This window comes from Chaetodon auriga, chromosome 8, assembly GCF_051107435.1.
Source record: "Chaetodon auriga isolate fChaAug3 chromosome 8, fChaAug3.hap1, whole genome shotgun sequence".
Lineage (NCBI taxonomy): Eukaryota > Metazoa > Chordata > Actinopteri > Chaetodontiformes > Chaetodontidae > Chaetodon > Chaetodon auriga.
In genome coordinates, this window is record NC_135081.1 from 27,447,390 (window position 1) to 27,462,716 (window position 15,327).

The 15,327-nt window shown below is 42.0% G+C and overlaps 2 protein-coding genes across 2 annotated transcripts; one reads left to right on the plus strand and one right to left on the minus strand.

Annotated features, from left to right (window-relative positions):
* Positions 1-536: 536 nt before the first annotated feature.
* On the minus strand, positions 537-8,292 carry LOC143324245 (uncharacterized). Its single transcript, XM_076736579.1, has 5 exons — positions 8,150-8,292; positions 6,781-6,899; positions 5,483-5,602; positions 4,510-4,600; positions 537-4,107 (listed from the first exon to the last, which is right to left on the minus strand). The coding sequence occupies exons 1-5, from the start codon at positions 8,202-8,204 to the stop codon at positions 4,052-4,054; spliced, it is 441 nt and encodes a 146-aa protein (XP_076592694.1). The 5' UTR covers positions 8,205-8,292; the 3' UTR covers positions 537-4,051.
* A 104-nt stretch (positions 8,293-8,396) lies between these two features.
* Positions 8,397-13,413, plus strand: cd83 (CD83 molecule). Its single transcript, XM_076736574.1, has 5 exons — positions 8,397-8,480; positions 8,636-8,772; positions 9,768-9,996; positions 10,645-10,748; positions 10,955-13,413. The coding sequence occupies exons 1-5, from the start codon at positions 8,438-8,440 to the stop codon at positions 11,117-11,119; spliced, it is 678 nt and encodes a 225-aa protein (XP_076592689.1). The 5' UTR covers positions 8,397-8,437; the 3' UTR covers positions 11,120-13,413.
* Positions 13,414-15,327: the final 1,914 nt, after the last annotated feature.

Sequence of the window (15,327 nt, forward strand, 5' to 3'; positions counted from 1 at the left end):
CAGACCCTGAGGTTGAACCCATATGAAGTGTTTAAAGTAGCTCCACCTGCAGCAGCTCCTACAGTCAAATGCTGCTCTGACACTGAAGCTTCAGTACGAACAAACTAATAAAGTCACAGAGAATCAGAGACCAGACACAGGAGACATTTTACTGCACACACAGTACTTTTACTGCATGAAGCTGACAGCACTGCGGTACTTTTACTGCATGAAGCTGACAGCACTGCTGATTATTAAATACTGACCAAATATTTCTTGCTGATACAATTAAGCTCAAAATGACACAAAAGTGAATTTTAACGAGCAATTTTAAAACTTCTCAAAAGAGAAAAACCTTTAAGGAACTTTTAAATGGAGAATTCTGCTGTTTACACATATTTGGTGTTACTCTAAAGTCACATAATTTGTCCACTTTATCCTCTAGACCACATTCAGTAATACAAGATAAATATAAATATCTCAATAAATATCATATATAAACGTACTGTGGAAATAAACTACACGTCAGAATCTGTTAATAAATTCTGAGACAGATTACAGAAAATGGATTTTATTGCTGGATTTTATTTTATCCCCAACAGCAACAATGCAAGAAGAACTGCACACAAATGTTGGTCTATGCAGTATAAAATAACACATCAGAGGACAAACAGACATGAGTCAGTGCAGTCTGTCTGTCCGTCAGTAGTTCTGATATGTAAGCAATAAAAACAAAAAACACATGATTACAAATACATGAATACGAGTAGAAAATACAGTACAGAGAAGTACATAAGGTGCTGATTTTTTCATTCAGCTCAGAGTTTGAAAATTTTTTAGTAAAAAAATAATATTTTCAGTGTTTAAAAAACAAGTAAAGAACAAGAACCTTATTTCCCCAAAGCTTGCATAGTAATACTGCAGATCTGTGTTCTTAACTGACTGCTTTTGATGGAGCATCACTGTTTATGACCTGAAAGTGTTTCCCCAACGACAGCAGCAAAGCATCTGTCAGCAAACAGGACGCTTAATGCCCGACTTCAGCGATGTGATCAACAAGGTCTGCGGCAGTCGTGAAGCAGGAAAGAGCATCGTGAGAGCTTCAAGGTCCAATCTATGAGCCAGACTCGTTGATTTGAGGGACTAAGAGCAGCTGAAGGGTAAATTAAACCACTTAAAAATGTCTGACATCTTCCATCATCACAGAGGGAGAAACTTAAATATTTTCACATTAAAAAAAAAAAAAAAAAAGCTAAAAGTTTACTTCACTTATTGGATATTGCAGCTGTTCACATTCAATGTTAATTAGCTACAAAGCTAACACATTAATTTCAAATGAGCCTGATTTAAAGGTGCAGTGTGTCAGAACTGACCACCTGTCAGGGTCACTCCAAACAGACAGGGGGCAGCGTTCTGCCAGCGTGTTCGCTAACTGCTGCTCACTCTTGCTGTAGCTCCTAGCTGCCATTAGCCGTTTGGCTCAGTTGGCCGTGCAGCTAGTGGCTCTATCAGCTGACCGGATTGTTGGTATTTAAACCGCAGAGAACTGATCCAGGTTCAGCAGGCTCCCCGTGAACACAGTCTGATCAGGACCGAACACGTCCCAGACCAACTGAGGCCGGTTTTAGGAAAACTGTCCCGAGCGAAGTGGGCGAGCATCAGCGGCGTGCAGAACCAGAATGTCCTCACATTTAATTCAGTGAATTAAGACATTAATTCAACTAAAACTGAAGCTAAAGTGGGCTGTAATATCAGACTGTCGCCTCCTGTGGGGTAAACTGGTATTACGGACATGACGGGCTGCAGCTAGCTGGTTAGCATGCTAACGTCAGTAGATATCTCTGCAACAACACAATACACAGACGTCTTTGACTTCTTCACGTTCTGCTGAATATTCATTTTCTGAATGTTTTAGACTAAATTTCTGGCCGCGTCTGACACACTGCAGCTTTACAGGAGAGAAAATAAAGGCTGAGATCAACTGTGACAGATAACCGTCGTGTTCTAGAAAGAAGAGTGTTATTAAAGTGCAGGTAAAGCTACATCTTTACACATGGTTTATCTTAAGGAAGGAAATAGCTTATATTTACTTTGGGTCTCTTGAAAGTGCATAAACAGTGTTTCACATAATAATGGAACAGACATCTAAATATAATAGACATCATCATGAGCGGTTTAAGTTCCCTCAGCAGCTCAGGTAAAGTCAGGTGGGCACAAAGTGGTTTAAAAATAGAGGCTAACGCTTCTTGATAAACGTGAATGGAGCAGTCATGTGACATTAAATTCAGGCGGAGGGCAGGAAGTGAAAACGGTGGAGGGTGGACGAGATGGAGGAAAGTTCTTACTGTGCTAGTTATAATGAAATTATGAGGTAGGTAAAACAAAATCAGATCACATGTTGGATGTGACCTTTAAGTTATGAAGAGGAGCGATTTTTCAACTAAACTGAAAGTTTTGCAGATAAAACAACCATCTGCTCATTCAGACGTCGTTCTGCTCTAGAAAACAAGTGAAAGCAGACAAAAGTTTGGAGGCAAACAACTTTCTTGTTAGCGGTTGGTCCACGACCTCGATACCAAGGTGCTCCAAGATGACTGTTTGTTTTTTTCAAGCTTCTAGTGTCCTGTGGATTAACGAGCAGCAAACGTTCAGCGCCGCGGTGCTGAACGTTGATGTTGACCTTACGGTTGTTGGCGAGGTTAACCACTCGCTAAGGTCCAATGAAACGGCACTAAAGATGAGGATCATCTCGAAACAAGACAGGGTACTTTTTTTTGTTCAGCTGTCTGATGTGAAACCGTTAACGCTGATTTAACAAGTGTTGGTCGTGTTGCTTGTAGCTGTGACTTTAAATCATCGCCACAGATTTAAAACAACAGCTAACATTACACCATTTCCACCGCTATCGGACTCGACTCCTCTGGATATTAAAGAGTTTGATACGCAGAAAATCACTTCCTGCCCTCCATCTGCAGTTCGTGCCACAACAAAAGAGTGACGTGACGTCGTCTGCAAACAACCTGTTGTGCTTTTATCAGCCTTCATTTACACACAATCAGACGCTCTTTCCTGCTGCGACGCTCTCTGACCTTCTTTCCAGGAAGCTGAAACACCTGCTGATTTTTAGTAACAACGATCACAGTGATTGATAGCGTCGTCAGTGCACTCTGTTTCACTTCATCTCCTTCAAGTACAGAAACACAGAGAGGTGAAGCTGAAGCTGAGAAACCAGCCTCCTGTGGCAGCCATGACTGGAATCAATCAATCAGCTTATTTCTGGGTTTACATTTGGTTTGTAGCTACCAGAAGTCCTGAGTACCAAACATGACTGTCTCGTAAACATCAATTTGGCAAAGTGATGAATGCAAACATGAACGTGTGATTTCAGTCTTTCGGCTGCATGTAAACTTCTAAATCCTGTGTAACTCCAATTGATCAGAAACTCTTCATTCGGTAAAATCTTTTTTTTTGTCCACAGGCTCGAAGCTTTCCATCATTTTCTAACATTGTTTGTGTCGCTCTGTGACACAGCAAAGCAAGAAAACTATAACAGTACTTCAATTAGAGTATCATTTTGTTACTGTTTTAAATCCTGGAATATCAAACAAAAGAAGGCAACAGATGGACGTGCCCAATTCATGACACTTGAAAACACTGTTTTCAGTCAGTTTCTTAGACAATGCAGCCCACAGAGAGGTACCGGTGACGTAAAGGTGGCAGTAAAAGAAGTGAATTTATAATTTTTGAAATGTTGGCATAAACCTCAGTCAGCGCAGAATGTGAAGGCTTTCAGTCGACATCATTTTCATCATTGTGGAGAGGACCAACAATAAGGGACAAAAACTGATGTGCGCAATTTAAGACTTTTAGAAAAGGGATTTGATAAATATGTCTAGAAATATATTCCCTTCACAATAAAATCTAAAAGTAATATAGGAGCAAGCTGCGTTTCAAAGCCTTTCTGAAGAAAGCAGCAGCAAGCAAGGCACAAATAAGAGAGGAAAAGCCCTGAGATCTATACCATAAACAGCAGCATTGAATGGAGAATCCAGCTGGTCTCAGTGGGATTGATCTACATCACGAACAATCCAGCGATCAGCACAGCCAGCAGCGACAGACCAGCGAACCCTGCAGCCAGGAGAACAACCAAACACAGGTGAGAATTTACCTCCATCACACAAAGCTGATTCATTTAGCATCTCAAAGTACGCGTTACACTACGGCTAAATGCTTCCTTATCAAACGTGTCCATGATTTAATGCTCACGGTAATTAATCTGCATGTTAGCTGATAGCTGCGAGTGTATTAACACTATAGCAGCATACTAACGTTATGATGAGGTACCCTGATCCCTGAGGTTGCCATAACACCAAAATGCTGGCAAAAAAATCCTCCTCTGTTTCTGTTTCAAATCTTCAGGTGACATTAACAGTTGTAGAAAATCTCTCGATGAAAGAATGTGATTGGAAACTAAACTGTAATCTAAACAAACAGTCAGGAATCAGCCTGTCGGCGTGAACGGAGACTCACCCTGAATTCCTGGCGCCATCTTGTTTGACTGGGAACCAGAGCAGGGTTGGCTGTAGTGGTAGATCCGTTTCTCCACCGTAACATTCATTTCCTGTAAAGAGTGAAATGAGATCCTTCACATCCAACATCTCCTCCCAGAAATCACGACCTGCTGACTCAGATAATCCACAGACCTGCTTTTGAGCAATTTCACATAGGAACTATTTTCTTTCTACCGAACTACACCCGCCAGCCACTTGATTTTTTTAAACTCAACCGACTTTAAGCATGTTTTCCTGACTAAGAATTCAATGATAAATGTGCAGGCGTTAGCATCGTACCATACAGTGCGTGTGTGGGAAGACTAGCAGCTGCAGTCACTACGCAGCCATGGAGGTGAGGAGGGATGAATCCCCCCATCTCCATCCCCAGCAGAGAGGCCGTTTAGGTGAATACATTCGTCCAGTCTTCCTGAGTCATTGATCCTTTTCTGACTCTCAGGTTTGAAGTTAGAATCTACGACCACGACTCTGAAATATCAGCCATCTAACTGTGTCCACTGACGAATCCACGGTGCTGAAGAATCAGATGGATTTGTCATTGTTCCTTTCTCTCCCAGTCCCTTCGCTCAGTTTCATCTTGGATTTATAATATTATTATTAATATTCTCTGAGCTACATTCTATAAGTATTCAATTATATGCTAAATTGTGGCCTGTACACTCATTAGGGTAGCGACTCCTTCATGGGTAAAGTGAAGTAGCACCATATAGTCATGGCAGAGTGAGACGATCATGTAGACACACTGTGGCTGTACCGTTCTTATGATCATTCAGTAGCATCTATGCTGCTGGTAACATGTGATTGGCTGGTGTCAGGCGTTGGGGTGCACCCACTGGGCCAAATTAAGACATCATGTACTGTTATCTGAGTGCTGGGTTTGGAAACACCGACCACATAAAGTCAACCTTCTATATTAAAGTGGGTGAACCTACGTTGCGGCACACCACGGTAACGTTTACATCCACGCATTCGTCCAGCGTCATCACTCCACCTTCAATCTTCTTGCATGGAGAAATGCACTGCGTGGACGAACCCTTGGAGCGGGCGATGTTCTGCAAGAACGAAACCCCACAAACAAAAATCACTTCATGAACAGTGAAAACAGGTTGAATCTGCAGGTACAAATACGTCATCCTAAGCTTAGACGTGACACGTTTTGAGGGAGGTTTTGACCCCTCAGTTCCTCTTCTGCTTCTCTTGTGCACGATCCTGCCAGTGTTTCACACTATTCTGCTTATCTGCAGGTGGCGGTAACGTGCCAGGAAATGCTGCAAGGTGCCAACAAAGGCAGCGAAGAAGAAGAAGAAGAAGCCTGCTCGCAAGTAAGAATGGAAGGAAACACTGCTGGATTTAAAATGCTCACGTTATGAGGAAGAAACTGCACTCATTACAACTCAAAGATGCACACAACAAGTGCACAGTTTCACGACTGCATCATTCATTAGCAGAGAGTAGCGTGCGCGCCATGAACACCACTCTTTGTTTTCACTGTCATCTTTTTAAGGTACTGCTGTATACAGAGCAGTCATTTCTCACTCAGACACTCAAATAAAAGACAGTAAATGCAGTGAACTTCACAGTCAACAGGGAGCACAAAGGTCGACAGCCATGCTAGCAGCTCCGTGAGGCTGTGCTAAGGCTGCGCTTGAGCCAACACTAGCATGGCAATGCTAACACACTGAAGTTCAGCAGGTAAAATGTTTACCACGTTCATCATTTTAGTTTTGCACGTTGACATGCTAACATTTGCTAATCAGCACGAAAGTCCAGCTGAGGCTCATGGGAATGTCAGTTTTATTGTCTGTTTGCTCAAAGTGAACAGTAACATGTTGATAGATGTCAAATCAGAGCATCGTAAAGTTATCACAAGCCATCCTGAGGGGAAACTTGCACGTCTGAGCCACAATTCATGACGATCCATCCAGTATTTGTTGAGATATTTCAGTCTGGACTGATGGGCCTCGAGCACTCACAGGGAACTCTCGAGCAAAATTATCATTGAAATTAATGTGACTTCATGTTTGCATTTGAACCCTTTTGGCTCATATGAATTGAAATGGCAGTTTGCAGCGGCAGGTGTTTTGTCTTCACCTGTTCAGCTTTTCTTTGAGCTTGTTTGTATCAGCTTGAGTGAAAGTTAAAGCAGAGAAACGTCACAGATTGAAAATAAACTGCGAGTCGCTCTTTGCGTGGGAGACTAGCAGCGTTGTGTGTGCAGGGTGTTTTCTACCTTGTTGTTGATATCCCAGGTGTTTTCACACTCCTGCCTGAATTCAATTGCAGGTTGTTTTCCACAGCAGGAATAAGGCGAGCTGATCTCCGTCACCTCTGCATTGACCATGACAACCTCTGCAACGAAATCCTAATCCATTAGTGAACGTAGAAGTCCTGTCATCATGCTCTTCCCTCTTCTGTCTCTGAAAACATCAGATTTAAATCCACATGGTGGATTTAAATCTGATGATCATGTCTTTAATGTTGAGAACACGTTGTGCTTAATGTTGAAGAGAGCTGTATAATTATAATTATTATTATTATATTGACATTAGTTGCGTGTGAAGACAAAACCTTCAAGTCGTGTTGTTTTAGACTTCATTAGAGAGCTTGTTGGCTCATTCTGTGCTTTTTGGCCAGCCTGTGTTTAATAACAGTAACCAAACAAAGTACTTAAATTTACATCACTCATTGTAGGAATTTCCAGAGCTGACTGAACAAATATTATCTCGTTTCTCTTTTACACTGGAAACTACCTGCAGGGAAAGCACGGGGAAATCCTGCGGACGCTTTCACTTTCTGTGGACGGTTAACAGTTTTATTTATACTCTACATTATGGTGTCCGAATAACATATTAGTATATGCTTTAAATTGTGACCATTAGTTTGAGGCACCACAAATGCAAAATGTCACTGGAGTTTTAAAGTATTAAATAATTAATGCTGTTTTGAAGCGAAGTATGCGGCTGATGCAATTCAATACTACAATTGGCCAAACGGAAGGCGGTCACAACAGTGGTCACACAGCATAAACATACATCACCAAACAGTAAACAAAACGCAAATAATCTGTGTACACAGGCGCTTTACCTTTATTCTCTAATTCACACAATAAAAACGTCAATCCATCCGCGCGCTCCCACGAAACCATGCCAAACTTCATTCAAAAATGTGTCAATTTTACTTGTTTTATTTCAATACTTGTCTAAAGTGAGTAAAGCAAGACGGCTCAACGAATCTGTAAGTCTATAGGATCCGACCTTCGATTCGGCTCATGTCTTTTTCTTTTTTTTTTAAATTGACTCTGGTGTAGTTGAGTCACGACGGATTTGAGCAGGTAACGGGGAATACCCACGCTATCGACCCACCTGTCGGCATTGCTGTTCCGCCGACTTTTCCTAGACACGAAATTTGATAATAAAATCCCTGAAAGTGTGTCCTCTGGGGAATGTGTGCGTAGTTATCACCGATGGGACATGTAATCGCCATTTTTTAGATGGAGTTTGGCGTGCGTAACTGTCACCTCTCGCAACATGTAACATGACCCGCCGACCACAAAGATCAAGACAACAACCGGCTTATCATAAGACAGCTAACATACTCACCAGAAATGATAAATGAGCAGAGAACGGCTGCTTGCATCCTATTACTGCACAGCATGGCGCCGATTTACCCAGAGACCAGAGGCAGAAAAACGGTGAAGTACAAAGGAGAAGCTGCGCAGCCTGTCCTCTAATTTTCTCTGCGTAATGAGCCGAGCAGCCAGAGTGAGCCGGGTCTTAACTTTCGGTTTTGCTTGACGCCGCCCGCGCGGAGATACAATATAAGCTCGATCTCACTGTCACTGTGATCGTTTGCTACAGCTCCTCAGCTCTCCTCTCCACCTGAGCATCATGAGTCCGGGATCTCTGAACGCTGCTCTGCTGCTGTCTCTGTGTGAGTGTTTCAAAAATTCATCTTATCATGAGACACAATGCGTCTTTCTCTGAGCGACCGTGCTTCCAGTGTTTAGTCACTGTTCAGGGTAATGAGGAAAAGCTTCTCTATTTCATTCACAATAAACCTAATGTATTCGTTCTTGTGTTCCTCAGGTGTGAGACTTGCTCTGGGCACACCTGTCCTCGAGCGCGTGCTGGAGGTTCAGTCATCGTTTGGAGCTGATTGTACCCTTCAGTGCACGGCTGAGTCCAAGCCGGGGGTCCGGTACATAGCTGTGAGGTGGTACAAGGTGAGTCAGACGCTCATGGCGCGTTTTTGCACGTTGGGACATAACAACATTGACAGAATCAAGCCATGAATACTGACAAAGAATACTTTCACTTCATAAAGCTTCAGGATGGAGACGTCGTACATGTACATTTCTCATTGGCTCATTTGAATCTAAACACTTTCTCTTTCGTTTTCTTTCAAGTGGAGGACTTAAACTGAATAACTTTAATAACTCTGAGCTGACGTTCAACTAACAGCAGTAGAGGAAGTACTTTCAGTGGTATCACTTAACAGCAGAGCAAGAAGCACTCAGATCTTTTACTAAAGTAAAAGTAGAAATACCATAGTCTCAGAGTACTTATTATGCAGAATGACTGCGTTCACTGTCATATCACATATCATCAGAACACACTCAGAGCATTTTAATGTTGTAGTTCTTCACTTTGAAGTCAATCTTTGATACTTTATACTCTACTACGTTATATACTTCTGGGTAGATTACTAGCATAATACTGCATCACGCATTATATGTGTTTTTATGTCAAAAGCTAAGTACATGTAGGGGAGTAAAAAGTACAGTATTCCCCCCTGAAATGCTGTGGAGTAGAACCAAAGTAACATAACATAGAAATACTCAAGTGAAGTATAAGTACTTCAAAATTGTATGTAAGTACAGTACCTACGAAATGTACTTTACACAACTATGCTGAAGTAACTGTACTGGAGGAAGTATTCATTTCCTTTGAGTTAAAAATAAAACACTGTATAAACACAGTTACAAGTAAAAGACCTTCACTGAGATGTATGTACTTCAGTCTTAAAGTACTCTCGCAGTAATATGATAGTGTGATAAAATAATCCTGACATGAGGTTGTAGTAGTAATAATACCACCAATGGAAGTAGAGATTCTTGTGGTGCAGTGGCAGAAGTAGTAGAAGTATTGATAAGATTGACATCAGTTTCCCATTCAGCTGTTTTGTGGTTCTGATGATGTCACTCTGATGATGTCACAGGTCGGAGAGCCTCCGTCGCCTCGTCTCAGCGGCCTTTTGACCAAAGACCTCCCCAACGGCACCACGCAATGGTACACCGGCGTGGAGCGAGAGGTGCAGCTGCTGGGGGAGTCCCACAGCGTCTTCCTGCCCAGCGTGACGTGCGGGGACAGCGGCGTGTACACCTGTCACCTGGCCGCACCTGTGGGAGAGCAGAACCGGGAGGGGCACGTCCTCCTCACTGTGACAGGTAAAAGTCAAAGTTTGGTCGTGAACCAAAATATTGACCTGATGATGGTGCTCAGTCAGAGAATCTCTGAAGTTATCATGGTTCATCCTGAGGGGAACATGAATGTTGCTTTCAAATGTGAACCTCACCTCTTTAAGATTCATCATTTTCCTGAAGGATGTTTGAAGTTTACTAGTTACCATCAGAGGAACTGTGTCTTCACACTCAAAACAGGCGTTACAGCTGTTCAGGAATAGTGAAATGAGTCTTTATCCGTCCAAAAAAAGCCAAGTTTGAGGTGAGGAGTCGTCTGTGCATCGTGTTGGATGTACGACGCCTCGTTTAAGGAGTTGTTCTTGAGGTTTGTGAGTCAGCGCTCAGGATGAACACTCATGCCATCTGGTCATAATCTAGCTTGCTGATTGGTTTGTTTTTAAGATGATGGGCTCGGTTAATTCTCACTGGATTTTTTCCAGACTAGAGTCCGATGTCTCAAGATTTTTGCTGGTTTTGCAAAGCCGAATGTGCTTCAACTCATCCGATATTAAGGCCTTTAGCAGAATGTGAATGAGATGTGAGCACCGCTGCCATCATGACCTGAGTGGGTCATGTGATGCAGGTCATGCAGGTTCACCCCTGAGTGACTTTCATTTCTGTTTTCATTTCCAGATTGTCCCGACAGTCCCACAGAAGATCTGATGACAGACTCCTACATGGTCATTGCTGCCATCGCAGTGCTGATGTTTGCACTTGTAATATTCCTTTTGAGCTATGTAAGTCATGGAATCCACTTACACACACACACACACACACACACACACACACACACACACACAGTTTCCACAGCAGCATTTACATATTTTAATGTGACAAAGCTTCTTGAACAGCCCTCTTCATGTGGCTTCGCTTCATCTTCTTGACTCTGAGTCACGTCACAAAGCCACCGGATACTAAAAGTATTTTCCTGTTTCCACCTCAGGTCAGTTTGAAGAACATCCTCAGAGACAGAAACAGAAAGAGAACAAGGAAAGAGATTTACTTGAATGCACCGCTCAAACCGCTTGCAAAGAAGGACTTAATGTTGATATATACTTTGGGTCCAAAATTGTCTAAAACTCCCACGATGAAGCATGTCTGTGTTTAAAGATTAAAATGGTGCTGGAAAATCCTGCTGCATTGGAAGACTGGCTACCTGACGACCGGGAATCCACAAAACAGCTTCTGTAACATCTGTCACTTGTCCTCAAAGGGCGCCACCTGTAATTTAGTGCATGATTGGTTTAGTAAAAAGAAGAGGAAGAGTAAAAATCAGCTTGGGCTGCATGAGCAGGAGGACTTTCATCTTCAGCTTTATAAACTGTCCAATGAGCAACAACTCTGATGAAAACAAGCCTGCGGACACCAAGAAACCTTTCATCACAATCACAGACTTGTATGAACTGATGCCCCGACCCTGAAACCGTCAGCTGAGGACGAGGACCAGCCGGAAGAAAACCCTTCAGGAGCTAAAACGAATGTGGACAGAGCAGGATCTTCCTCCCCGGATCGTCCGGCAGCACAGAGAGCCGGACGCCGAGCCGGACGCTGAGCCGGACGCTGAGCCGGACGCGGAGACGGACACCAACCCCTGTCATGTCATCGCAGGCCTTAGCTCTGGAGGGACAGAATAGTAATAGGAGAAAATAATGCTAGACTTTATTTGTAGACACCTTTTATACAAGAAATGTAGCTTGACGGTGTTTTGCAACAGAGAGATAACAAGCACCGAGGGTCTCACCTTAAAAAGAGGAGACAGAATGAACAGAACATTCATTTAAAATAAGACCCAGCTGATAATAACTGTGAAAGATAAAAGGATAAAGATTCATAAAAATAGGGCTAGAGTGCCAATATGAATGTAAAATAAGATGGAAAGTAAAACATTCTTCATAATAATAGAAAACTAAGGATGACATTAGAATAGATAGAATACATAACACAAGATAGAAATAAAACCATTGAATAATAGATATAAAAATAAAGTTCAAAATAGAGTTTGTAGAACATTTAGAAGAAGTGCAGCTGTGCAAAGGTGTCAGGAATACCAGATACACTGAAAGGCTAAGATCCATCCAGCGAGTCGCGGCTGAAAACACTGACTGAGTCGGTCAAACCATCGTTTCCAGGGTCAAGAATGTGAAGCCATCAAGAGTCATCAAATCTGGAATCTGTGTCAGCAGGAACCAAAGTTAGCCGCCACAAGCTAAAGGTCACAGCAGACCAACACGGACTGTAGCAACAGAACAGCTGAGTCAGCATTTTTTTTGCCCTTGATCGCTCATGATTTCTTTTTTAATGGACAGAATGTGTGATTTCTTCTTTGTTAAGCCTCCTGTGTGTTTTGACTAAACTGTGAAGTCTGTTTATTAAATGCAGTGCATTCATTAAGAGCCCGCTGAGACGTGTTCAGGGTCTTCAGGTGCCCGACGCTGACGCTGGCGGTGAAGCTCGTAGATCTCAGGCTCGTCCAGCAGTGCTCTGAAGTACGAGTCTATAGATTAGATAAGATGAGACATGAAATGATGTCGAGGCTAAATTACAGGCATGTAATGGTTAACACTGTGGCAGACAGGTGAGCTCATGTGGAAAACACTTTGCTTTCATCACATGTGGAGGTGGACCACTTTCAGTGAGAACTGAGCCCGAGTGCCCTTTCAGAAGGAGAAGTGAAACGAATGACGCCCACACACCTCTGCTCTGTGCTGTTCACACGTCTGTCTAACCTTTACGCTGCCTCTGAGGAATTCCCCATAGACCGCCACGTCAGGACTGTCTGGGCTGTTTATGATGTCGAGCTTCTGCTTTTCTTTTACGAGGGTGATGAGGAAGATGAGGAGTGTGTTGTCAAGGGATGATCATCCTTTGCACAGCGTCTTCACTGTGAGTGATAGGAGCCAAAGACTCCTTCTACCCAGATGCTCCACTGAGAGATTTAGGCAGCAATCAGACTCTTTAATAAGAGCTGTTGACTAATTCATGATGTCCTGAATTACTTATTGGTATTGCTGTGATTGTTGTGTCCTGTCAGTGTCTATGTGGAACACATGTTTGTGTGTTGCTGTACTGTGTGTTGTACTGTGCCCTGTCATGATGTGTCTGTCTGTCCTGTTGATTGTATGTTGTTGTGTGATGTGACTTGGTGGCAAATGGATTTCCCCCTTGGGGATTATTGAAGTGCAATCAATCAATCAATCAATCAATCAATCAATCAAATCCCTTCAGAAGGGGCGGAGATGAGATGACCTGAATGAAGATAAAAGCTGATGTTTCACGTCTGATCTCCCACTGTTTCAGTTTCTGTGTAGATTTTTTATTTTTTAACATGTTTTCAGTCTTGACAATGTAAACAATGTGAATGTGCACAGCTGTTTTCTCTGTTATTAAAGTGTAGTTTTGATAAAAGTTTGGTTTGTGTTTGGGACATTTTTCTGCTTCTGATTTTTGGTTCATTCACACTCTGCAGAAACACAGGCAGCAGATAAACTAATGAACTTCACACCAAGGTTATCATAGTTCAGAGTTTTCAGTCAGTCTGTATTTTGTTGTAGGTTGAACTTTAGTTTTACAGTAGCTGTTTTTGTTCAGGTTGGGTCAGTAAATAACTACATACACATAAATAAATAAATACATGAAGACAAAATGAACTTTTAAAAGCTTCTAATTCAAACATTTATCCATTTCTTCTTCTTCTTCTTCTTCTTCTTCTCCTTCTTCTTCTTCTTCTTCTTCGTTTGTGTAACAGTCTCAATTTAAAGGAGTGTAAAAATTTTCAGGGTTTTTTTGGTAGAAATGTTCTGGACATGTTTCATAGATGCTCCGTCGCTCTTTGGCTCATGCATCTCAGATTTCTTTCATTTATGAATAAGATATGACTGAATCAACAGTATTTCTGTGTTTTTTAGGTTTGTGGTTACAAAAGGAAGCATGTCGGCAATATGTTTTGATGTTTACACGGAAATTCTGCAAAAATGATTCTTCTAGTCAGAACTCTATTCTGAAAATGGAGAATAAAGCAAAAACAACAAAAACAGGAAAGTGGTACGAAAATTTCTTCCAAAAGAGAAAGACAAAAACATAAATAATCTGCACTTAGTGACAGTAATGATGAGAAACTACAGCGTCACTTCCTGAAAACTGAAGTGAAAGGGGAGGGTTTCCATCTGCTGGTTGAACATGAAACTGCCTCAATCGTTAAATTTTCTATATTTCTATATTGTCTGAGAACGCCGCAGATGCATGAAGTGTAAATAAACCCAATAAAAATCAATTAAAGTGGTCATCACTAAATTTATATGTTTAAATTACAAACGTGGAGGAAAACATGACTCATTTATGACAGAGGAAAGCTGTAATCGGACAATTTTGCCAAATATTGCTTTTGTAATACTTTTCTACGTCTTTCTACCTGTTTCTAAGTTTATATTAACTTATTTCCTGTTTTCATTTTCTCGGCTTTTATTTTGAAGGTAATCAAGCACCTAGTTCCTGTTAAGACGCGGTTGTAACGTGAGGGACGTAAGAGAAACGGACAACATGGGGACATAGGCGGGTAGTCGTTAATTTACTAACACCCTTTGAAGAGGGAAAGGTTCGTATTTGTTGCAAATCTGTGATATTAAGCATTAGTTTGTGTCTTAAAGTAGTTTTGAAATATAATAAATCTTTCTCTGTTAATTTGATGAAGTTAACATTAGCTTATTGTATGCTAGCGCTAGGCTACGGTTAAGCCGATAAAATTAAGACTACTGAGGAGTCGGCAGAGGCTACATCCCAGCCGAAGCTAGCCACTGATCTGGCCAATGATAAGCTGTTGTTGGTAACTGAGAGGCTAGTGGTGGGAAATAAACCAAGGTGCTAACTCTGGCGTCTAACTTAGCTATCCACTGGAGCAGCTTCTGGCTTGGCTAATCATTAGCTTCCAATGCTAGCAGCATGTTGGTATCCGATCCATAGGGCCCACCCGATTAGCACTGCGCATGCGCGTCTCTTAGCAGAGCCGTGAAGGAGGCAAAATGCTCACTCATTAGCTACTTCCATCATCAACTCTGGAAAAAAATTATGTTGAAGAAGTTTTAAGGTCTTCTGGATGCAGTGATATGAGGAATACTACACAACATCCAACAAGGATGCTGCTAGCTTCGGAAGCTAATGACCAGCGTAGCCAGTAATCAATAAAGTGGATTGCTAGCCTTAGTGTGCTTGTGACCAGCTTTGTCATGCTAGTTATTAGCCAAGCCAGTAGTCAATCCACTTGGTTAGCCTTGGTGTGTTCGTTCCCAGCCTGGAATCTAATGACCAGCCAAGCCTGATGCC